Here is a 22,627-nt window from a genome sequence, read left to right as displayed (position 1 = left end):
CCTCGTTCTGCTCCGTGCTGGCCTCGGTGCAGTCTGAACGACTTTTACAACATAACCAAAGTCGTTTTCAGCTGTAATCATCACTTAAATGACTTTCGTCAAACGAGGAAAGAGCCATCCGGATGACATGGACACGGACGAGGAGAATGACGAGACGATTGACCCCGAGCTGAGGCTGCGCACAGTGCGCACGGCTGCGTCTGCAATTGCAGAGTCCATTGTCTCGGAAGCGCGCATGGAGAGGAGGAAGACGATGAGGAGGAAGAGGAGCTTTTTTCGAAGAGGCAGCGAGAAGAAGAAGCCACCGCCAACGAGTGCGCCTGAGGGGTCACCACCATCGACAGCAGTCACGGGGACAAGGAGAAAGGTGTACTTCAACACCCCCCTCAGCGCTATGGAGGTAGACCGCAACGGAGAACCCAAGATCAGGTATGTGCGAAACAAGGTTAGGACGAGCAGTGAGTCCCTCGTTTTTATTTCATGGTGCTCGCTTCCTCAGCCGGAACAGAGTATACAGCTATCACATTCCTTCCGAAGAACCTCTACGAACAATTTAGACGGTGCGTACAGTCGTCGTTTGCTATGTCAGTATGTTAATGCAACGCAGCGTGGCGAACTTGTACTTTCTGGCTCTCGTCGTGGTTCAAGTGTTCCCAATCTTCGGCGCGGCATCCGCCCAGACGTCCATGCTCCCGCTCGTGTTCATTCTGACCGTCACAGCCATCAAGGATGGCGTGGAAGATTATCGGCGCGCTATTCAAGATGACATGGTCAATAATTCAGCCGCTACGAAGCTCGCGGGCGCCTTCCACAACGTCAACCAACCCACTGACCCACGCTCGTGGATAGAGAAAATTCTCGGACTCAACAAGCCGGGCAGCGTCAGCAAGGGGGTGAGGAAGCTAAGAGAACGTGAGGCGAGTGAAGCAGGGCTTGGCGTCAGGGGCTTGGCGGTTCCACCTCGAAGCGGTGCCTATGACTCTGAGAGCGTCCTTGGTGCAAACAGCTTGGACTACCATGCTCGAGGGGCCGGCGGCAGGCGGCTGGAGGACATACAAAGCGTCGATTCTCACAGTTATCCTCCCGATCTGTCCAAAGTTTCACTCTCTTCCAGTTCCACGCAGCTGATGAAGCCGTCATCAGAGTTCGGTCAAGTCGCCCCCCCTCTTCCCAGCATGAGTCTCGACTCCTTCCAACAGTCTACAATGTCTCAGTCTACTCTTGGAGTTAGCGTTGTGGATTGGCGCAAGCGATCGAACGGTTCAGTACACTGGGATCGGACACTCTGGAAGAAACTGGAAGTTGGCGACGTCGTTCTCTTACGCGACAATGACCAGGTACCAGCGGACATCATCGTACTGGCAACGAGCGACCCGGACGGCATGTGCTATCTCGAGACCAAGAACTTGGACGGCGAGACAAATCTCAAAGCTCGAAAAGCATTGAAAGCCACTACAGGCATTGCCAGTGAAGAGGACCTCGAACGCAGCGCCTTCGTACTTGATTCAGAACCGCCACATCAAAACCTTTACGTGTATAATGGGGTTCTGCGATTCAATGATCCTTCATCGCCGGACAAGGAGCCTAAGCAAGAACCTGTGTCCATCAATGAAATGCTTCTTCGGGGATGCGCTCTTAGGAATACTCAATGGGTGATTGGCTTGGTCGTTTTCACTGGTGCTGATACGAAGATCATGATGAACGGTGGCGACACTCCGTCCAAGCGTAGCAAGATCGAGAAGGAGACAAACTTCAACGTCGTGGTCAATTTCATCGCACTCATTTGCATGTGTCTGATTGCTGGCACCGTTTCTGGTATCCAAGAGGATAGAGACAATACGAGCGCCGATATCTTTGAAGATGGGGTTCAGCCGACAGATTCTACCGTTATCAACTCAATCATTACTTTCGTGTAAGTTATTTCGCTTCATACTCGCCTTGCTGCCGTTCACATCAATTATTCGTAGGTCATGTCTCATCGCCTTCCAGAACATTGTCCCCGTCTCGCTCTACATTTCCGTCGAAATCGTCAAGACCATACAGGCGTACTTCATATCTCAAGATATCGATATGTATTACCCTCCACTTAGCACAGCCTGCGTACCCAAGACGTGGAATATTTCGGACGATCTTGGTCAAATCGAGTACATCTTCTCCGACAAGACTGGTACCCTCACGCAGAATGTCATGGAGTTCCAGAAATGTTCGGTTCACGGTGTGGCTTATGGCGAGGGTGTCACCGAAGCACAGCGAGGTGCGGCGACGCGCGACGGTAAGGCGGATGCGATGGACCCGGAGGAATTGAATGCGAAGCTCGACGCTCTCAAATCCCAAATGACGAACACGATGGAACGCGCCTTCAAGAATCGCTACGTCCAACTCGACAAACTTGCGCTGATCTCACCCAAGCTCGCTGAAGATCTCGCAGACCGGTCCTCAGAGCAGCGCGCGCATCTGATAGCCTTCTTCCGGGCGCTCGCGTTGTGCCACAGTGTCCTGTCCGACAAACCCGACCCGCAGAATGACCCTTATCATCTTGACTACAAGGCCGAGAGTCCCGATGAGGCCGCTTTGGTCGCTGCGGCGAGGGACGTTGGGTTCCCATTCATCGGTAAATCGAAGGATACGCTGGACATTGAAGTCATGGGTCAGTCGGAGAGGTACACGCTGTTGCGGACACTCGAATTCAACTCGACGAGGAAACGGATGAGCGTTATCTTGCGTTGTCCGGACGGCAGGTTGATCTTATACTGCAAGGGTGCCGATAGCGTCATTTATGCACGTCTCGCCGACGATCATGACCCAAAGCTCAAAGATCAGACTAACCGCGACATGGAATCGTTCGCTAATAATGGCCTACGGACGTTATGCATAGCCTACCGATGGTTGACTGAGGACGAATACTTGCTATGGGGCCGGACATACGACGCTGCGGTCAATGCCACCGAGAATCGAGACGAACTGCTTGAGCAGGCAAACGAGCAGATCGAACATTCGCTTCGGATTTTGGGTGCTACTGCTTTAGAGGACAAACTTCAAGAGGGAGTTCCGGACGCGATCGAACTGCTCCACAAGGCCGGCATCAAGTTATGGATTCTCACTGGTATCTCAACTCATACACTCATAGAATTCGGTGTTAATCCCTCTTGTCTATAGGTGACAAAGTGCAGACGGCGATCGAAATCGGATACAGCTGCAACCTACTAAAGAGCGACATGGAAGTCATGATTCTATCCGCCGACTCTCATGAACAAGCCCGTTCGCAAATCGAAGCCGGATTGAACAAGATAGCCTCTATCCTCGGACCGCCTAGTTGGGACCCTCGCAAACGCGGTTTCTTGCCCAACGCCAAGGCCTCGTTTGCTGTTGTCATTGATGGCGACACCCTGCGACACGCGCTCAGTGACGACTTGAAGCCCATGTTCCTCAACCTTGGTACACAGTGCGAGACGGTTGTCTGCTGTCGTGTCTCACCAGCTCAGAAGGCATTGACCGTCAAACTGGTGAGCAACCCTGACCTCAGACGTCTGTTAGGATGTTGATGGAATGCTGGATGCCCTTAGGTCAAGGAGGGCCGCAATGCTATGACTCTTTCGATCGGCGACGGCGCGAACGACGTGGCTATGATCCAGGAGGCCAACATTGGTTGTGGGCTTTTCGGTCTCGAGGGCTCTCAAGCTGCTATGTCCGCAGATTATGCATTCGGCCAGTTCAGATATCTCACGAAGCTACTTCTCGTGCATGGTCGATGGTCGTATCAACGTATTTCGGAAATGCACGGCAACTTCTTCTACAAGGTATGAATTTGTCAGCTACTCGCACTTTCCAGGTGCTTATCAACGTGGCACCGTTAGAACGTCGTTTGGACTTTCGCGCTATTTTGGTATCTTCCATTCAATAAGTACGTAATCCCTTTCATGGTTCCGCATCTGAGGCTGAACCGAATGAAATTCTAGCTTCGATGCCACTTATCTGTATCAGATAACGTTCATCCTCCTGTACAATGTCGTGTTCACGTCTCTTCCTGTTATCGTTCTCGGTGGTATGTCCGGATCGGTGCTGACGCAAAACGGACGCAGCTGACGCTCTAATGATAGCCTTCGACCAAGATATCAATGCTAAAGCCGCACTGGCCTTCCCACAGCTCTACGTTCGTGGCATACGGGGCCTTGAATACACCCGTGCCAAGTTCTGGATGTACATGTTGGACGGACTGTATCAGTCAACGATCGTTTTCTTCTTCCCCTACTTCGTCTGGTCCCTCGGTCTGGCTATCTCGTGGAATGGAAAGGGCATCGACTCTCTCGCGGACTTCGGTACTACCGTCGCTGTCGCTGCTATATTCGCAGCCAATGTGTACGTGGGAATGAATACGAACTAGTGAGTGCTTGATCTTCCATTGGTGTACCTTTAGCTGATCATTCGCTGCTTCTAGCTGGACTTTCATCACCTGGATCGTGGTCATCGGATCATCCGTGGTCATGCTGCTGTGGATCGCCATCTACTCATTCTTCTACAGCTTTGATTTCATTGATGAAGTCATCGTGCTTTTCGGTGGTGTAACTTTCTGGGCGGTTGTTTTCATCTCCGTCGTTGTTGCTCTTGGTAGGCTCTTTCGTACTCAGACGGCGTCTGCCTTGCTTATGATATATTTATTGTACAGCCCCGCGCTTCCTTTACAAGTTCATAGCTCAAGTCTATTTCCCGCTTGACAGAGATATCATACGCGAAGCGTGGGTCATGGGCGACCTCAAGGATCAATTAGGAATACGCCACCGAAATCCCAAGAAGAACACGAATCTCGGCGATCCTGAATCTGTACCCATGTACAGCGCCGGCCATGGTCGTTCGTTTTCCGAGCTGTCTGTAAACAACACTTATGAACCCACGATTCCCGCCTCAGGTCCTCAAACGAGTCCTCTAGTGCGGGAAGTACATCCAATTCAGGCGGACATGTATTTCTCTCCAACATCCAGTCCTAATCCGCGCCATAGCCTAGTACCCGACGCCGCTAGGAATGTGTCGCCCGCTCATATTCATGATACCCGCAACGATGTCACCTCTCGCTCCTCATATTACTCAGTATCCGAACTCCCACCAGCGTCACCGCTACCCTCACCTAGATATCGATACCCCTCAGGAGAAGTTACCAACACGCCCCCGCCACGAAGAACATCGACAGCCACGCGTACATCAGTGCATTCGCGGACACTGTCACCTGCTGCGCCACAACCTAGACCACTTCAACCGTCACCTCAGGGGGGACTGGTCAGGCGGCTGAGCGGCGCTAACACCGACGGACAAGTGAGTCCAGGAGCGTACGAGATGCGAGTCCGCAGTCCGCCGCAGGAGTCCTATGGCCATCTCGGTCATCAGGGAGAGCGGTCAGCGACCGATGCTTCGTACGCCACTGCCCAGGATGACTTCGAAGTTGTCGACGACACTTTCGACCCTCCAATACGGGGTCAGTCGCCGTATGGGTATGCTCGTCAGCAATCACAACATCAGCATCAGCTGTATCCTGAAGAACAAAATCCACCAGGTAGCCGGCGAGCCAGTGGCCAGTCATGGCAGGGTGGTGTCGCGATGTAATACTACTACGCACTTGTTCTTCTCATGGGTTTTATTTTGCAGTTGCTAGAGATGTATCTTCGACCTAATCGTAACAACACTTTCTTTCATATTCCAATGCTTGATGTTGCTATTTACTCATATCCTTTTTTATGCTTATTGTTCCCTCTCTCAGCATCGTACATACCATTGGACCTCTCACTCGCTTACCGCGCTATTTCTTGTGGATCTCTACTTATAACGCAATGAAGGAATGTCTACCATGATCACGTCTCCCCTATGAAACCCACAGGGGTCACTGTTGAGGTTGCGCATGGCCCTGTGCATCTCAACCTCTCACGTCCATCTAATCCATCCCTGCTGCGCGTTTCCTTGACATTTCGCTGAAGACTCCTCGTGCAGGGTCCATACGTCGGACGTGTTCAACGACCGACTTTCACCCACACCCACGAGGTACGCGTTCAGCAGCCCTATTTTTCTATTCGCTTCACTTTGAAGACTGCTGATGACCGTGGCCAGTAGGTGCCTATGTAGCGCGTCGAACGTTGACGGTCAACCTCAACAGACAGCGGTAGAGGTTCGTGCATGTCGTCCTTTTTGACGCATATATGCGCTCATTTCGCGCGTTTGCGGTATTTGATAGGCTCATCGTGGATGTCGCGCGATATTCCGTGGTTTTTGGTGGCCGTCACAATCGTTCTGACGAGAAACGAAGGCTCTGATGCTCGTCGAGAGTTACGTGAACAAGGCTCCGATTTTAGGAGATTTGCGGACCGGTATCGATAACAGAGTCCTAAATCCTTTTATTTGATCGCCGGGAACTTGCAGTGGCTAATGTTATTTTTTTTTTTTTTTGGTCTCTGTTTAACGTCCATCGGAGGTGCTCCATGCGGACGGCTCTGTACTGCCTGTATCTAGTTCTACCTGTATGTACTTATAAGTAAATAAAGGGCCCCATGCCCACCTTGACCCCTAGCTCGTCTTGCACGACAGACGGACGGTCCTAGACCTCGTCCCCCTGCCGCCCAGCGACAGAAACCGCCGTTTTTCGGACGCTAGTGTGTTTATGGGTAGCCATATGGTGTGGGTTGGACGACTTCTTGGCCTGTGGCCTCTCTTGTTAGGTGCTCGTCCCGAGGGAGAGCGAGTCCGTGGCTATCTGTCAAGGTAAGAAAAGTAAAGTCTTGAGGGAGTCTTGAGGAGTTGCTGCCAGAAAACCTTCACCTACCCCGCCAGATTGCGGCCCGCGCGCGAGCAAATCGCGGTCGTGGCCTTCATCTGTGCCGCGCCGCCCCTTCCCGCCCTTTCTTCTTCTGCTGTTCCTTCTTCTTCCCCTTCCGCTCCTTCTGCCTTTCCCTCTTTTCCTTCAGTACGGCCGCCCTTCTAGGCGCGACTAGGTCTCCTTCCAGACTGCCAAAGGGGTTGTCAAAGCGCCTGGTGCGTCGGACGTAGGCGATGGTGGCCTCCGTCCCTCCTGCTGTGGATAGCAGCACTTTCAGCGGTAGGTCGAAATTCTTGCACTCTGTCTGCATCGTTGCCCGCTCCACGTCGTACGCTGGGCACTCGAGTAGGTAGTGTCGGACTGTTTCCTCCTTGTCGTTACAGTGGGGGCAGAACGGTGAATCGGCTTTCTTAATTCGGTGAAGGTGCTGGTTGAGAGGAACATGTCCGGTACGAAGTTGTGTGATGACGCTAGTGCGATTCTTCTTCCAGTCCCCGACCATGCCCAAATACTTCCCAACCTTCAGTGTCGGGTCGATCCTGTCTAGCTTTGGCTTTCGAACAGACTTGCGCCACGCTGCCTCCCAGCGGAGCGGGATGCGCATGCGCGCTACACGTCGTACAGCTGCTCTGCTGGAGGGTAGTCTTGGGTGGTCAGTGAGTAGGGAGGGGAGGTGCTCAGCTGGGTGCGCCACTCCTGTGGCTGCTTCTTTTGCCAGCACGTCTGCCCGCTCGTTGCCCACGACATCATCATGCGCTGAGATCCAATGCAGGCTAATGTTGAGGGGAGTCGCGGCCTCCGCTGCCCTTTCTTTGGCGAGCTTTAACGTATCTTCGACCCGCTCCAGGATGTATTGTCCTGTGCCTCTCTTGCCCGATTCCAGCCGTTGGATTACGGACTGATTGTCCATATAGATCTCAACCTCTCCCTGTAGGTTTTTTGTCAGTACCTCGTTCGATGCAAGAAGGAGTCCCACCGCTTCGGCATCAAAGGTGGTGTAGTGTGTGAGCGGCCCTAGTGTGTGACTCGTTGCTGCAATTTCCCCTTCACCATGGTGAACGACCGCTGCTGCTCCGGCGCCACCCTCGTAGCCCGACCCATCCACATAAATCTTGTAGTCCGCGGTTGAGCTGGCCTCCCGCTCTTTGGAGTCGTCCCGAGAGGCTGCTATGTGTGTTGGGATGGGGCAGGTACTACCAAGCCTCCTGTACGAGGTCGCCTGGATGACTTCCGTTTCTGCTGGCTTGATGTCGTAGAGCCTCGTGAGTGCGATGATGGGGGGAACGTGACTGCCATGATAGCTGTGGGTCCATGTCAGAATCTCACCCACTGGGTGTGTACCTGGCAGTGTCGCCGCCCTCGCCGTGTTCCTGTGGCAAATGAAATCCAGTGTATATTCCAACGGTGGAAGGCTGGCATGCAGGTCCAGCACATCGTTGGCGGTGGTGCGCATGGCCCCAGAGATCGCTAACGCTGCTATTCGCTGTGCTTTGGTGAGGATTTTCAGTGTCCTGACGGACCCGATTCTGCGCTTACGCCCCTCTGGTAGGCGGACTGGGGTGTACCAAACATCCAGTGCGTAGGTTAGCTTTGGGACAGCAACAGCGAGATATAGCTGCCTGAGGAACCTAGAACTTATCCCTCCCCCGACACGCCCTAGCCTCTTGAAGGCGTTAATCCACTGGACAGTCTTGCTGAGGGCGGCCGCTGTCTGTTCCTTCCACCGAAGGTGCTCGTCGAGTATAATCCCTAGGATTTTGTACGATGACTCGCGCAGGACCTCTTGACCTCGTAGTAACAGGGTGGGGTGCTCGGTGTCGTCGGGTGTGAAGTTTACGATTCTGAGTTTGCTGGCCTCGAAGCGGGAGTTGTGGGTGCCCGACCACTCATAGCCTCCTCCGCGGCGTGTCATCATGTCCGTTAGCTTGCGGTGTGCACCTTGCGTGGTCTTGGCCTCTGCTATGAAGGTGACATCGTCAACATAGGCGATGGCGGCCTCTCGCTTGGCGGCATCTGGAACGTCTACCAAGTCAGCGTTGTAAAAGAGATAGAGAATCATTGAGATGGGATCTCCCTGCCCAATGCCGTTGTCCACGTCGATCCAGTCGGACTTGTAGTCGTCAAAGACCATGGTGGTTTGTCTGTGAGAGAGGAGGTTTCGGACGAAGTTGATGAATTCCGGTGGGATCCTGCGCTTGCGAAGATTGGTCAGTAGTTGGTCAGTTACCGCATTCGGGAAGGCAGCTTCGATGTCTAAGAAAAGTGCAGAAACCACCCTTCCTGCGCCCCAGGCCCTCTTGATTTTGGTGGTAAGCGTGTGTAGTGCGTCGCTCGTTGTCCTGCCTGGGCGTCCCCCAAAGTGGTGGTCTGGGAGAAGATTGTGCTTCTCGCACATCTCTACCAAGTCCTCAGTGACCAGTGCCGTGAGAACCTTGCCCATCGTGTTGAGTAAGGCAATCGGCCTCCATGCCTTGGCCAGATCATACCGGGGTTTGCCCGGCTTCTTGAGGACAATTGTGGTCCATCTCTTCCAGGCTAGTGGGTAGTGGTTCAGGCGAAAGATTGCTTCGTAAATCTTGGTCAGTATGGGGGTGAGCGTGCCACTGCATTTCATGAGGACGACGTTCGGAATTCCGTCTGGCCCGCAAACCTTGTATGGCTTGAGTCTGGCGATGACATTGCTTGTCCTATATGTTGAAGTATTGAAATTGTGCGGAACTGGCTCTGGGAACGTCTCGGGTGCGGTCGCCTGAAAATCTCGGGGGCGTTTGGGAAAGAACATGTCAGCGAGCATGTGCCCTTTCTCCTCGTTAGAGGCAGCCTCCTTTTGCGTACCATCGGGCATACTGAACTTGAGAGAGGGGACACGCACCTTGCCTCCATCCGATCCCGGGCTGGAGATATACTTGTTGGCTATCCACAGTTCCTGAGGATCGAGGTCTTCAAGGAAGTCCTCCCAGTGTGCCGTCTTGATCTCCTCCAGGCGCCGCTTGTACTTGACGCCAAGCTGCCGTGCCTCATCGTGGACTGGTGACGCCACTCCCCGGAGTTTGTGTGATGCTCGCTTTGCCCTGGTGTGCTGCGTGCGAAGGGTTTCCAGCTCGGAGTTCCACCATCTGCGGTTGTAGGGGGCGATGCCGCTCTCCTTGATCGTGTCCTTGATGACTCCCTGCAAGAGCCCCGTGAGCGTGTCGACAGCAAGGTCGATATCCTCGGTTGTGCTGAGGTGGTTAGGAATTCCAGCACCAGGGAGGCGTGCGGTGAGTTCATCGTTGAAAACCTTCCAGTCCACGAGGCGAAAGTTGCGTGTGCGTCGCTCTTCGGCTAGGTCGGTGGAGAGGTCTAGTATGGAGTCTATGGGGTAGTGATCCGTGCCTGCGGGAGCTTCCCCTGGGTGCACTTCGCAGACCAGGATCCTGTCGATGAGATCAGCGGATACGAAGACGTTGTCGACTCGATACTCGTTCTTCGTTACCATATGCTCCAGCGTGGGGACTCCTGGTTCTAGTGCCATCTCCATTTCGAAGTCGGCTGCAAGGTCGACAAGCAGTTGGGCTTCTTCGCGGGCTCTGTCTGTGAAGAGGTGATGGTCGGTTGGTTTGTCCCACCATTCATGGTGCCGGTTGAAATCCCCAGCCCAGATCATTAGCGGGTTTCTGTATCGGAGTCGCAGGTCCAGAGCTGTCTGTCGGACACTGTCCAGCGCACGCGAGTGGTTGCAGTCGTTATAGATGTTGAAGATAAAGATGTCGCCAGCATTGGAGGTGAGGCGTAGGGCAGTAACGTCGCCAGTTCCAGGGATGGGTATCTGTTCGTATGCGTCAGTGCTGACCTTGCTATTGACCAGAATTAGTGATCGTGTGGGGTATAAATTATCGGCCTGCGAGTAGGGGTAGAGTGGGACCCAGTTGCGGTTAGTACGTGTTAGTTGCGCATGACAAAGATAGGGTTCTTGGATTAGCAAGATGTCGAAGTCCTCATGTAACGGGGTGTTGGAAACTGTCTGCTGGGCGATCGACGATTTGTTGAGGTTGTACTGTCGAATGCGAATACTGTTGGATGGTTCGTCAGTCATGAGGCTACGGACATGGGGGACTTCTCTTTCAGCTGGGGCGGCGGGTCCTGATCCATGGGTAGGTCCCGGCCGGGGTCTGACCAGTCAGTGCCGTCAGGTGGTGGAGGGCGGCTGCTGCGTGCAAGAGATGCTGCCACCAGAGGCTTGAAGGCCTCAGGTATCGTCGTTTGTTGCAGCCGATCCTTCTTGGTCTGTCGCCAGTCACAGTCCGCAAGGCTGTAGTTTGAAGCGCGGCCTGAATAGAAGGGTGAGCGGCGCTGGGTCCAGGGCTCCTCAGTTGGGAAGAAGGGCAGGCAGTTGCCCTCCAGTCGCTCGTCCAGTAATCTCTGGAGTTTGAGCCGGCTGGGACACGAACGCTCCCAGCTCGCATGCCCACCGATACGGCAGGCGACACAGGCGTGGGCTTCTTTTCGGTTCAGTTGCGGGCAGTCCCCTGCCTCGTCATGGTGCTGGGCGCAGGTGGCACATGTCGTGAGTGAAGCTGTGCAGGCGCTGGCGATGTGACCGTAAGTCTGGCACTTGAGGCATCGCAGTGGCTCTGTCTTGCTCTTGTGACAGCGGTAGTTGGTGTCTAGAGAGGTGAGTCCCTGTCGGAGGATAAGATTAGCATCTTTGGGCGAGGTGAAGGTAATGGTTGCATGTCCATATTGCTGGTTTTTGCCACGTCGTTCCGCTGATTTCATCCACTTGATAAGCGTGATGGCGTTGGGGGGGAGGCCGTTTTCCTTTTCAATACTTAAACGGGCTTCAACGGTATCGATTGGCTGCTCCACCGGAAGATATAGGGCCTTGATGGTGTACTTCTTTGCTTTGACGATGGCGCCAGGACTGAAGATGGCCGTAAAGTTTGCAAGGTGTTCGCCGGTGACGAGCCAGTCCTTGACCTCAGCTAAGTTGGCCTCCAGGAGCACGCCTCCCTTTTCGAGCTTGGTGCAACTGATGAATGCCCATGTGGGCTTGCCCCCGACCTTATGGAGCGCCTCGGTGGCCTTCCTGGTGATACCTATGTTTCCCACCGTGTCAGGGTAGAGTCGGGTGCGCCCTATAGGTGGGTCAATGAGAATGCGTCTGCGGTCCCGTTCCAATCTGGCCTGTGTTGACGGTTGTAGGAGTGCCGGTGCCGGGGAGGGGAGTACTCCGGTGGATGCCACGCTAGCAAAAGATCTTGGGGTGCTTTCTGCTGTTGCCTTCAGATCGCCGGTGGCTACTTTCACTACATCAGTACACTTGTCAAGTTCTCGGCCTGCCTTTATAACACCCTGCCGAACCGCCGTGAGCGTTTCCTTGGTCAGCTCGGCCATTTTCTCAGTGAGGTTGCCCGAGATTTCTTTCACCGCATCCCGCAAGGTGAGTGTGGCCTGCTCCATGGACTGCCGTAATAGGAGCTCGTCCTGGACCGTGGCCAGGGCGTGAAGGAGCTCGCTGGTCCCAGTATCCTGCGAGCGTGAAGCTATTCTGAAGAGAGCGTTAGTAACAGCACGGAGATCAACTTTACCCATGAGTCCGAGCATCCCTGCGTCCCGAAGATGCTTGGTGGCCTTGCTGAGGGGCGTGTCTGGTTCTGCACGGGGTGTCGGAATTTTGGCCCGTTTCTGCGAACGGCAGGGTTGACTACGGGCAGGGGTACCGGGGGTCGTTCTTGGAGTTGCCGCCGTTGCTGGGGTGTCAGGGAGAGGCGTACCCGCGTCCTTGTCTCTATCTTTTCGTTTGGTGCCTACCAGACTGGCTGTGGAGGGCGAGAAGGGGAGTGTGCTCTGCTGTAGGGGTGCGTGTGGGGGGGGGTCACGATCTTTGAAGGGCTCCGCCCGATGAGACGCTGCCTTATTTCTTGCCTTAATCTTGTCCAGTGTCGCTTGAAAGGTGAAGTTGCTGAGGTCGGCGTTGTCGGAGTGGGTGGATTCCGCCCTGGCCCTGAGCTTGGGTGTTGGTGTTGGCTGGTCAGTGGAGGAATGGTAGGCCTCGTCGTCGTCGTCGTCGTCGTGTTCAGCCGCAGTATTGCGCGCGCCAGGGAGGGCAGTCAGTCCCGCATGAATCGATGTTTTTGCACTATCAGCTGGGTGTGTAGGAAGGAACCAGTTGCTAAAATTGAACCCGGGCTTACTCCCCGGGTTGGGGTTACTCATGTTACCTCTTATCTTCCCTTTCTTGCGGTTTTTACCTTGCAGCGTACCCGGGCTTAGGGCGGGCGCTTAATCTTGATGGTCGTGGTAAAGGAAGAGAGAGGTCCGGCTAATGTTATATGTACCCCACAACCTGGAGGTTACGAAGCGGAAGCGGGGTGAGGAGTATGTGTCGTTCCAGGTGCCTGAAGACCAGCATAAGCTCTGGCGAATCATCGACAAGGAATAGCCAAGTGGTAATGCAAGCCAAGGTACCAATCCCTGTCCTCCCTATTACCACTCCAATTGACCTCCGCGCCCTAGGTCGCCTACAGCTTCTTGTGACCGCTTGCAACGGCGGCCGAGAACGAGAGTTGTCAGTGCTGCTTGAAACATGTCTGGGCGTATGTGAACAGCCTAGCTTGAAATGGATCTAAATTCCCTAGCTCTCCGTTACAGTCACCAGTGACGATGCCTTATAGGAGCAACGGATTTACCTCCAGACTCCTGGTCAGGTGTGGACTCTGTTGGAAGCTTGGAACGAAGCCTCTTTGATTCTTGAATCTATACTAACGCCACAACGCACGCAATTGGTTATTCCCCATACGCCCCATCAGTCTTTCGGAGGCCTGGTTCTGGCTACATGTCATGGCGTGGGGCCCCGCAGAGCTCTCCAGTTTCTTGTTGCATATATGTTTCAGCTTGTGATAGAGTCCAGGTTCTCAATTGAGGGACACTGGTTTGTCTCTGGGCTTCCATCGATCAGGAGGAGATCCCAAATGAGGTTTCACCAATCTGTCGGGTAAACTCGGCGAGAAAGGAGATGTGACCACGAGGTGAGGTTGTGCATTATTTACTACTATTACACTATACTCTGCTATTTCTATTTCCATTACTTACTTACCAAAGATTTCACTTGTTTCTCGCCGTCATCATGCCTCCAGTCACTTCTTCAGAGAGCCAGGACCACCAGCAAGCTCAGGCCTCTATTCTCAAGGAAAGGCGCTTCAAGCTAAGCAGGTTAGTCACCACCTTCCTATGTCCGCAGCGATATTTATAACGATTCGTGCAGGGCGTGTGACCGATGTCGGTGAGCGCAGCCTCGAGTGCTTTCGTGACCCTGTTACCGACTAGTTCTTGATCGAATAGGCGGCGAAGGATCAAGTGTGATGAAGGTCATCCTTGCCAGGCATGTCTGTCGGCGAATTCAGCTTGTACGTTCGAGGAGCCGGGGAAGAGGACACACCCACACAAATCAAAGTGAGTCATCGTGCAGTTGCTGGAAATGCAGACGTTGAAGGCCACATAGACGAACAGCGACCCTGGAAGACAGAATGCATCATTTGGAGACGCTGATTCAAGCTATACCCCCAGCAGTCTTTGCAGCAGGCGGCATTGTGCCGCCTGTGAATACCAGTACGAAGGCCTCTACGGATCCGAGTACAACAAGTCCGATCACTCCGTTCATGTACCCATCGCAAGCATTTCCTCTGGGCGTGCCACCACCATCTTTGCATGTATTCCCCCTAATCAACCCCTCCACCCACTTCAGCCCTGATCCCAAGGCCAATAACGAACGACAGCAAAGCCCTATCGCCGCGTTCAATTCACTCTTCCCCAATGCTTTCCCATCGTCAACCGTCGCCCATGTCACAACCCCAGACCAACTTGCTGACGAGACATCACGAATGTCCTTGGCTGCATCTTATTTGTACTTCGATGATGAGGGCTATACACGGTGGCAAGGCGAAACCTCTGGGCTCCCTCTTTTGGACCTCCTCGTCGAAAGGCATACCCCGGCTAATAACCGCGAAAAAGTAGAATCACCGGCTAACATAGATACTTCCTCGCCAGGCCAGAATGGCGCTTCCAATTCTACCAATACTGATTGGTTCCCTAATCGCACCCTCCGACGCACTGATATTAATCCTCAAATATTGTGGCGACTTATCACGTCTTATATTGTTCCGGAATTAATGGACAGGTGCGGTGTTAGACTTCTTGATAACAGTCAAGAGCTGACCTTGGAAAAAGTCTTGTACAGTGTTACTTATCTACGTCATATTACATTCTCCCATTCCTTCACGTTCCCACCTTCCTTGCTGTACGTTCGATATTTTCTGGTGCAATCACATGCATCTCGTGTTTTCATCCGTCTGGTGCTGACCCTTGAACTAATTTAGGATTATGGAAACCCGCAAAAATGGGGAGAACCGGGATTCGCAGCGTTCATCGTTTCTATCTGCTGCCTTGCCTCGCGTCACATGGATGATCCTCGCGTTCGCCCCAACGCCAATGATAGCATTTCTGCTGGAACGCACTGGTTTGAGCTTCTTGGGCGATTACGCACCTTGCCGATTGCCGACAGACCAACACTCTATACCATTCAGGCAAATCTAATCGCAGCTGTCTACGCGGTTGGACTAGGCAGACTCTCCAAAGCTGCATCCCTCTTGTCGGAAGCAATTACCATGTGCATCGATTCCGGCATGCATCGCTCAGCCGATACGTATGATGTATTCGATCCGATCGAGGACGAAGTGCGAAAGCGGACCTTTTGGTGCGTCTACATTTGGGACAAGCAGCTTGCGGCGCACTTTGGGCGTCCCCCAATGATCAGGCTGAGAGATTGTGACGTTGGAGAGCCGTCTCCGGTGGATGATGAATATATCTCGCACGACGGCATTGGCACACCACCCACGGGTACCGAATCCCGGATGACCGCGTTCATATGTTCGTTGCGAATTCTGGTTATTTTGGAATCTGTTGTGGACGTTCCTCCGGCCCGCACTTGGGGAGATTCGTCGCCTTTCTTGATGCGAGCTGCCTCTGTTCTGTCAGGCACTCGCCGGTACAAGGAATTGCGAGAGGAGGAGGCGTTGCTGGATGAGGTTCACCATAGTATACCACCGTTTTGGTCCCACACACCCGATACATTAGCAAGCGAAGATACTATCCGAGTAACACAGGCGGAACGTCTGCACGCTGCGGAGCACTTTGTCCGACTACTGATCTACCGTCATCGTTTTTCGGAACTCGTGGCAGAACGGATGGACAATGGCGAAGAGGAACAATCGGACGCTGAGAAGGAAGCCACAATAGCAGCCCATAATTCGGCATTGCAGATCATAACGACTCACCTACAGATTGCGAAGAAGGGCTTGATGACCTATTGTACGTTGTCTACATTACTCTCTTTGCTGCTCTCTCTCTTACCTACGATGACCAGATGGAGTGCACGTAATTCATCAACTCACTCAAGCCGGAAGAACCCTGGTCGCTATCTTGCTAAACTGCAAGTCGGAAGCTTTGCAGCATCTTATTTCACCGGCTTTGGACGCATTACGCTCCTGCGTTGGTCTCCTACGTCGGTTCAGCGGGAGATATGTTTGCGGTTTGCGTTCGGGTGATCTTATGGAAGAATTTTGCCGACGTAAGTCCATTTTGCTTGGACAATAAATATTGGCCCCAACGTCCTTTCAGTTACGCAGATACCGTTGGAGACCTCACGCTCAGACGGGACACCAAGCAGCAGTACACGACCTGCATGGATTCGTCCTATCCGCAAGAAAGCTCATTCAGTTGCTCGCTCCTCCCACAGCGACGTGTCACAGCATAGTAGTCCTGAGGCATTTTCGCCAGCAGACTTCCTCGCTGACCCGCCAAAATCTGCGTTTCAAAATGGAACTACGATGATGTCGCCGAAGATGGCTGGACCGTCATCGCCAGCGTTTAGTGGCGCCAATGGAGTGACCTCGAGCGGTGTCACGAATGGCAACGGACAGGCGCCTTCACCGTTCGCTGATACATCGTCTGGCATGAATTTGGATCCCCAAATGTTCATGAACCCCTCAGACGTGATGGCCCTTTTCAACGACGGTTCAGTAGACGTAAACTCGATGTTTGGTTCCGATTTTATTCAGTCGCAGCCCTCACCACCATCAGCATCGCCCAACGACCAAAGTACCAACGGCTTCGGGACGCCTGGTATGTTCAAGATGAATGGAATTGTATCTTCTCCTTGATCCACAAGAACCTTATGTTGTAATACTGTGCCGTTGTAATTGTTCTGTATGATCATTCACGCTTTCGATTATATCCATCCGACTATTCCAACTTTGGGCCATTTACTGTTCACTTTTAGGTCAATTCGCTGTGTTGCTATACCGTAATGATCAAGGCCGTTCTATCATTGCCTCTTGCGCAATGCAAACGACCCGGGGCCGAAACGTGAGTGGTTTGCGGTATCCTTTATAATCACACAGACAGATTCTCACAAGCTCTCACACCGTAAACGCGGATTTCGGATTTCATTTTCATCGAGACGCGTGCGGTTACTACTTCTTTCGGGACTTTCTAGGGCCTGCCCCCCCTCGATATCGATGACAACTATTGCTGCCATTCGCATGCTGGCAAGGAGGTCCCGTCAACGTCGTCACAGAGACGCTATGGGGAACTACCATATTTAGTGCCGCGTAGTCACGAGGCGCCCAGCGATCAACCAGCCGATCGTGATAGTCCTTATTTTGACGTTCCTTTGTCCCCAACCCGCTCCAGAGCCAACATCGACCGAGCTCTGGCAGTTCATCATTCATGGCAGCACTTGACATCGTCGAACAAAAGAACGGCCGCGTTAGCTTCAGTCATCGACGAGCAAGGAACCTTGCTTCTGACAATTGTTTTGTAGTGTGCGTCCTCCTTTATCCGTACCGCAATATCTTATTATTTCCTGGCGTTGTGATAGTGGGAATTTCAAAGGGCAAAGTCTGTTGCTTTTTGTTGTCAACCTTAATTTCCCGAACCGCAAGACAATAAACAACTTTCCCGATTTGAAACTCAGGTTGGCTCGCAACGGTTAGTCCGAGAGGGCCCAACCTCTGAGATTGCTTTTTGTTGCGGTGCCATGATCCATGGGACAAAGCAGACGCCATGGTATACATATACCCCGGGGTGCGGCCCCTTCACCTGTTTTCCCACTTCTTCCGCCCTTCATCCCCCCGTCGAGCTGAGTGAGCGATCCCTACCATGACCTCATCATCCCTAAGCCGCTTTGGCCGTCTTGCGCCTATTGACTCGTTGCCTGTTGAAATCATCTCCCATATCTTTGTCCTCAGCGCCTCTGGAGATCGCACTAACGAGCAGCAGTCGGGATTCGACTCTTCATGCATCACCATGCCACTTGTCTTATCCTCTGTTAATCACCGATGGCGACGTGTAGCCTCAACGACACCTGCCCTATGGACGAACTTGTGTTTGACGCCAGACTTTGTCGTCAATAGCACAGGAGAGTTGGATACGAAACATTTGACCAATTATCTCCAACGGTCGCGCAAATCACCGCTTCGCATTTGCATCGACGCTCGAGATCCAGAGTGGGATTTTACGGAGGATGGGTACGTGCCGTTCGACCGTTTGCCGATCCTCTCAACTAATTTTATATGTTTACAGAGTAACTGTTAGCCATTCCGAGTACCAGCCCACCTTTACATCAAAGCACATGAGCCAAGCGCTAGCGCTTCTTCTCCCTCACCTTTCTCGATGGCGTTCAGTCAGCGTCTTCACAGACACATGGGCTCTTATGCATGCTGCTTTGTCGCAGCTATCACCCGCCATGCTTACTTCTGGCGCCCCTCTCCTTGAGTCATTGACGCTTATGCGTTGCAACGATTTCGTCAGTTTCTCTGAATCCTTTCAACCTGGCGATCTCAAACAGTCCCCACTGTTTCGCGACTGTGGGTTTGGGATATCAGAGGATGGGAAAGCGGTTCTACCTCGCCTACGGCATCTCACCCTGAAAGGTGTACATGCTGACTGGCCATCTCTCTCCTCGATCCTCTCCTCCACTTTGTCGCTTGGTAACGGCGGGCTCTACTCGCTAGAGCTCTCTTCACACTCTCCCGATGTTAGACCCGACCTGCCCACCCTCCACTCCATACTTTCGTCCTCTCCACATCTCCGACAGCTCACCATTACTGGTTCAGGCTTCCGCCACGCCGAAGGCCTCGTCGATGCGTCCATTAGCAGACATCACGAAAGCACCAGTCGTGTCCGCCTACCTGAGCTTAGGCAACTACACCTGGGATACAGATCTGTCCCGGATGGGTGCAAGTTCGTAGACATGATAGATGCGCCGCAGCTAGAATCCCTTTCGCTGCGTAACGATTCACATCCAGCCGATTCAGCGATCGTCGACGCTGGGCCAGTGCTCGAATATGTCGGCTCAGGGACCACGTCTCTCCCCAGCTCCCATCCATCTGCTCCCTTACCATCCTCCCCAGCCGAGAACACCGTGGTTGATGGTGAACCGCCTTTCCCGCGAATCGAGACCATCGTTCTCGATAGGGTGGAAGCGTCCGAGTCCCAGTTCAGAACGTTCTTCGATGGTTTACCAAAAGCTCGTCGCCTAGAGTTACGGGACACACCGTTGGTGGCCATGCAATGCCTCCTACCTTCTCGACCGCACCGAGAAGGCATCGAGAGTCCGTGTCCCTCTCTTCAATCACTGGCGCTATATACCTCCGACGCCCTCACGCCGTCAGGCGCTAGCCTCCGGCTTTGTGCTTTCCTGGGAGAACGTGCTCGCAGTGGCGCCGGCCCGCTGAAGGATTTGTCCGTGTATCTGGATTCCGACTCGTCTTTCTGCGCGGAGGAAGAGAGCATACAGACTACTGTCTGTGGGACGAAGATACGAGTCTACGAAGCGCTGTCCGAAGACGAAGATTGGTTGACATGCGTCGGCGATGAAGAAGAAAGTGCCTTCAAGCTTGGAGGTGCCTTCAACGATCCTATCTTTGATTCTTATCATTCTGGGCATTCGATCGGCGTCGCGAGATAAGACGACGCTGAACATTGTAACTTGGGATTGGTGGTTTCCTGTATAGTACCTGTATTCCTTTATAGAAATTACCGGCGTCGCGCTGGTGTTTGCGGCAACTTGACTCATATACACTCATATCTGGCCTCAAAAACTCTGGGCCATTTGAAGCAAAGTTGTGTGCACCATCCACCTCAGGTAATCGATGAGGATGCTTACGGGCCAGAGTAAATGCACAGCTACTTGTGTACGATGCTTCGCTACCAACAATGTATACTTCCATCTGCATATCTCAATAGTCCCTTCGCCACCGGGGGGTGGGTCACTTTGTTCTATCGTCGAGTGCCCTGATGAGCACGGAAACGGATGGGAGGAGGAACTCAGCCTCTTGGGGAGTGTCACGCTTTTGAAGACTGGACGTGCCCATCCTTACGCTGCGTCTCCTTACACCGAGCCCGAGTCCTCGAAGCTCTGGTCGACCCGACGAGGTTGAGGTATTTAATTATGATCGCCGACACCGAGACGCTACTGTATCATTAGACTATCTTGTATATCATCCCTAATACCTTCTACGATTGGTCATGCGCTTCACGATTCGCCATGCTATTACACATACCTGCGTTCGGCTTCGTCTATAGTTGCTCTGAGAGCAGACATTGTATTTAGGTCTCTTGTTTCTTTATCGCACGTCTTATTTGCATGTTCGATCGCTACTTGGACACATTGGACATTCCAGGTAACCCTCGCGACGCGCGATAGCCTCTAGTAAGTGTCCCAGAAGGAGTGAAATATGGGTGGTTGGTGACTAGTCTCCGTCAAGCCAATCTTCAGCGAAACGTCCGTCATCGTCACGTCTTCGAGTTCGCCGCACTTGAATGGAGGGGTGTTGCCAATGAGGGTCTTATTATGGCTGGAGGTGTCCGAGTCCGACGAATTATGATCATGATCAGAAGCACTATCTTCGGCTGCTTCACATACATCCTCTGCCCACTTCTCGACTCCACGAAAGAAGGCCTCATGATCCTCCTCCTCCTCCTCTCTCGCTTGATGACTCTGAGATTCATCATCATCGCCTAGTAAAAGAGATATAGAGTCATCTGGCATCACAAGGTCGGTATCAAGAAAGTCATCTGGGGTGTCGGTCCCAAGCGGCATAGTCTCTCGATCGACAGTGGAAGAGCCACCACCACCACCAAGGGGACCAGGATTCGTATTTCGCGTGTTCCTCCCCGCGCTGCGACCACCGGCTTCGCTCTTTCCAGAAGACGATGTGCCTGCTGGCTTGCGGGCCGCATCTTGGTCTTCCCAGTGACGGTTTTCGGAGTGCAGAAAGGCCTCAGGTGGCGAAGCCGACATCCATACACGATATAAATCATAGCAACTCTTCAAAAATGAGCTTCTGAGGGAGCTAGCGAGTTTGAAGTAATTCTTCAGCAGGTCGCTATCGATCACGGCGCCTGAACCAAAAATCTGCTCAAGCCTGAATCCGGTGTTGAATATCACGAAGTGCGGGTGAACGTGGAGCTCGAATTTTGGCAGCGTATCGAAGGGGTAAAAGTGACGCTCGAATGCAGCGGGATCGTTGGAGTTCAACGAAAGGTCGTATGTGGATATATGGCGATTCGACATCTCGGGAGTTGCAATAAGGTGGTAGGAGAATTTGGTCTTCCCTTCGTAGAGCTGTTGGGTGGTTGTCAGCAAGGGAACGAAGCTGTGAGGTAAGAGCCAGGCTCACCTCGGTTGGTTTTTTGCGCGTGTTCACTTTGTAAGCTTCTTCGAATCCAACCATAATGTCAGAATCCATTGGCACCCATAACCAACCTGTTTTGGGCATATCGAAGAACCTATGGAGGTTAACGCGCACTATTGGGAGTGTCAGAGAAATCATAGAGCGAGCAAAGCACATACATGACTGGAGATTCTTGCGTGTGTCCAGATTGAGGGTGTGGTAATCCATTCCCCAGCACCATTCACATTTATCGAGCTGCAAAAGCGGAACATTCGGCCTCACGACTACGAGATATAGAGTACAGCATAATTACCGTCGCTGACCGAGTCGTGCGAGCAACAACATGCGAATATTCAATGTCACCTATGTCATCAGTCATGCCTGAAACAACGCAGACGTCGCATTCGGCGGACAGTGAGGGGTTACCAACAACCAGAATGGCGTGGATGTCAGCGCGCGCGTTCAGTTTTAAAGTCGTGGAAATCGAGGGTCCTGTCTTGAGCCGTTTTCTGGTGTTCCCATCGTCAGCGGCGGGCCCTTCTGGTATAAAAGGAGAATCTAGAGCAGCTGCCCGCCTCTTTGTGGTCGTCGGGGTGTCAGGAGTGTGCGGGCGAGACATGGTGGTCAGAGAGAAGGAAGGAATTGCGCTATAGTACGTTCATTGCTTTAGTAGCATTGCTTTAGACGCCCATATTCAAATGCGTGATCGCGGTTTTGGTCATGGAAGTGGCGTGGGATCTTTGCCAGAAACATAGCCTATTCTTTCCTTCCCACGTACTTGTAGAATGCGTGGAAAAGATGACTTAATCCAAGACCTGCCACACTGCCACCAGACCCATCCTTCATTCCGCACCACCAAGTGAGTACCCCGTCGCCACCCTTCTGTTGCGTGGCTCATACTTTTGTTTGCAGCACATTTTCGCTTTAATCCACAAAACACATTACATGGGCGGTATATCATTTACTGTGAGTAGATCCAACGCCCAGGGAACGATCAACTCATTGGGTTTCTGACTTAGGTCAAGAACAAACCAAATCATGGCGGCGTAAAAGCTGGAGGCACTGCCCCGAAGCCAAAACCCAAATAGCCCACCTCGCATCCACCACGACCTCTCAT

The 22,627-nt window shown here is 52.9% G+C and overlaps 4 protein-coding genes across 4 annotated transcripts; 3 read left to right on the top strand and 1 right to left on the bottom strand.

Moving 5' to 3' along the window:
• Positions 1–88: 88 nt before the first annotated feature.
• On the top strand, positions 89–5,592 carry PC9H_001823 (uncharacterized protein; the record flags this gene model as incomplete). The annotated part of the gene is made up of 11 exons (XM_036771469.1): positions 89–458; positions 509–560; positions 608–1,912; positions 1,968–3,103; positions 3,157–3,503; positions 3,564–3,797; positions 3,855–3,901; positions 3,957–4,042; positions 4,098–4,380; positions 4,436–4,605; positions 4,664–5,592. 11 exons carry the CDS (start codon positions 89–91, stop codon positions 5,590–5,592), a joined length of 4,959 nt encoding a protein of 1,652 aa, XP_036626090.1.
• An 8,309-nt stretch (positions 5,593–13,901) lies between these two features.
• On the top strand, positions 13,902–16,992 carry PC9H_001822 (uncharacterized protein; the record flags this gene model as incomplete). Its single annotated transcript, XM_036771468.1, has 8 exons — positions 13,902–13,987; positions 14,040–14,057; positions 14,117–14,227; positions 14,277–14,951; positions 15,002–15,071; positions 15,151–16,141; positions 16,197–16,400; positions 16,451–16,992. The coding sequence occupies 8 exons, from the start codon at positions 13,902–13,904 to the stop codon at positions 16,990–16,992; spliced, it is 2,697 nt and encodes an 898-aa protein (XP_036626089.1).
• A 1,000-nt stretch (positions 16,993–17,992) lies between these two features.
• On the top strand, positions 17,993–19,802 carry PC9H_001821 (uncharacterized protein; the record flags this gene model as incomplete). The annotated part of the gene is made up of 2 exons (XM_036771467.1): positions 17,993–18,360; positions 18,416–19,802. The coding sequence occupies 2 exons, from the start codon at positions 17,993–17,995 to the stop codon at positions 19,800–19,802; spliced, it is 1,755 nt and encodes a 584-aa protein (XP_036626088.1).
• Positions 19,803–20,543: 741 nt separating this feature from the next.
• Positions 20,544–22,129, bottom strand: PC9H_001820 (uncharacterized protein; the record flags this gene model as incomplete). The annotated part of the gene is made up of 4 exons (XM_036771466.1): positions 20,544–21,461; positions 21,517–21,644; positions 21,690–21,765; positions 21,824–22,129. The coding sequence occupies 4 exons, from the start codon at positions 22,127–22,129 to the stop codon at positions 20,544–20,546; spliced, it is 1,428 nt and encodes a 475-aa protein (XP_036626087.1).
• Between the last annotated feature and the right edge of the window lie 498 nt (positions 22,130–22,627).

This window comes from Pleurotus ostreatus (assembly GCF_014466165.1).
Source record: "Pleurotus ostreatus strain PC9 chromosome Unknown scaffold_10, whole genome shotgun sequence".
In the NCBI taxonomy this organism is placed as follows: Eukaryota; Fungi; Basidiomycota; class Agaricomycetes; order Agaricales; family Pleurotaceae; genus Pleurotus; species Pleurotus ostreatus.
This window is presented reverse-complemented; position numbering and strand designations above follow the sequence as displayed.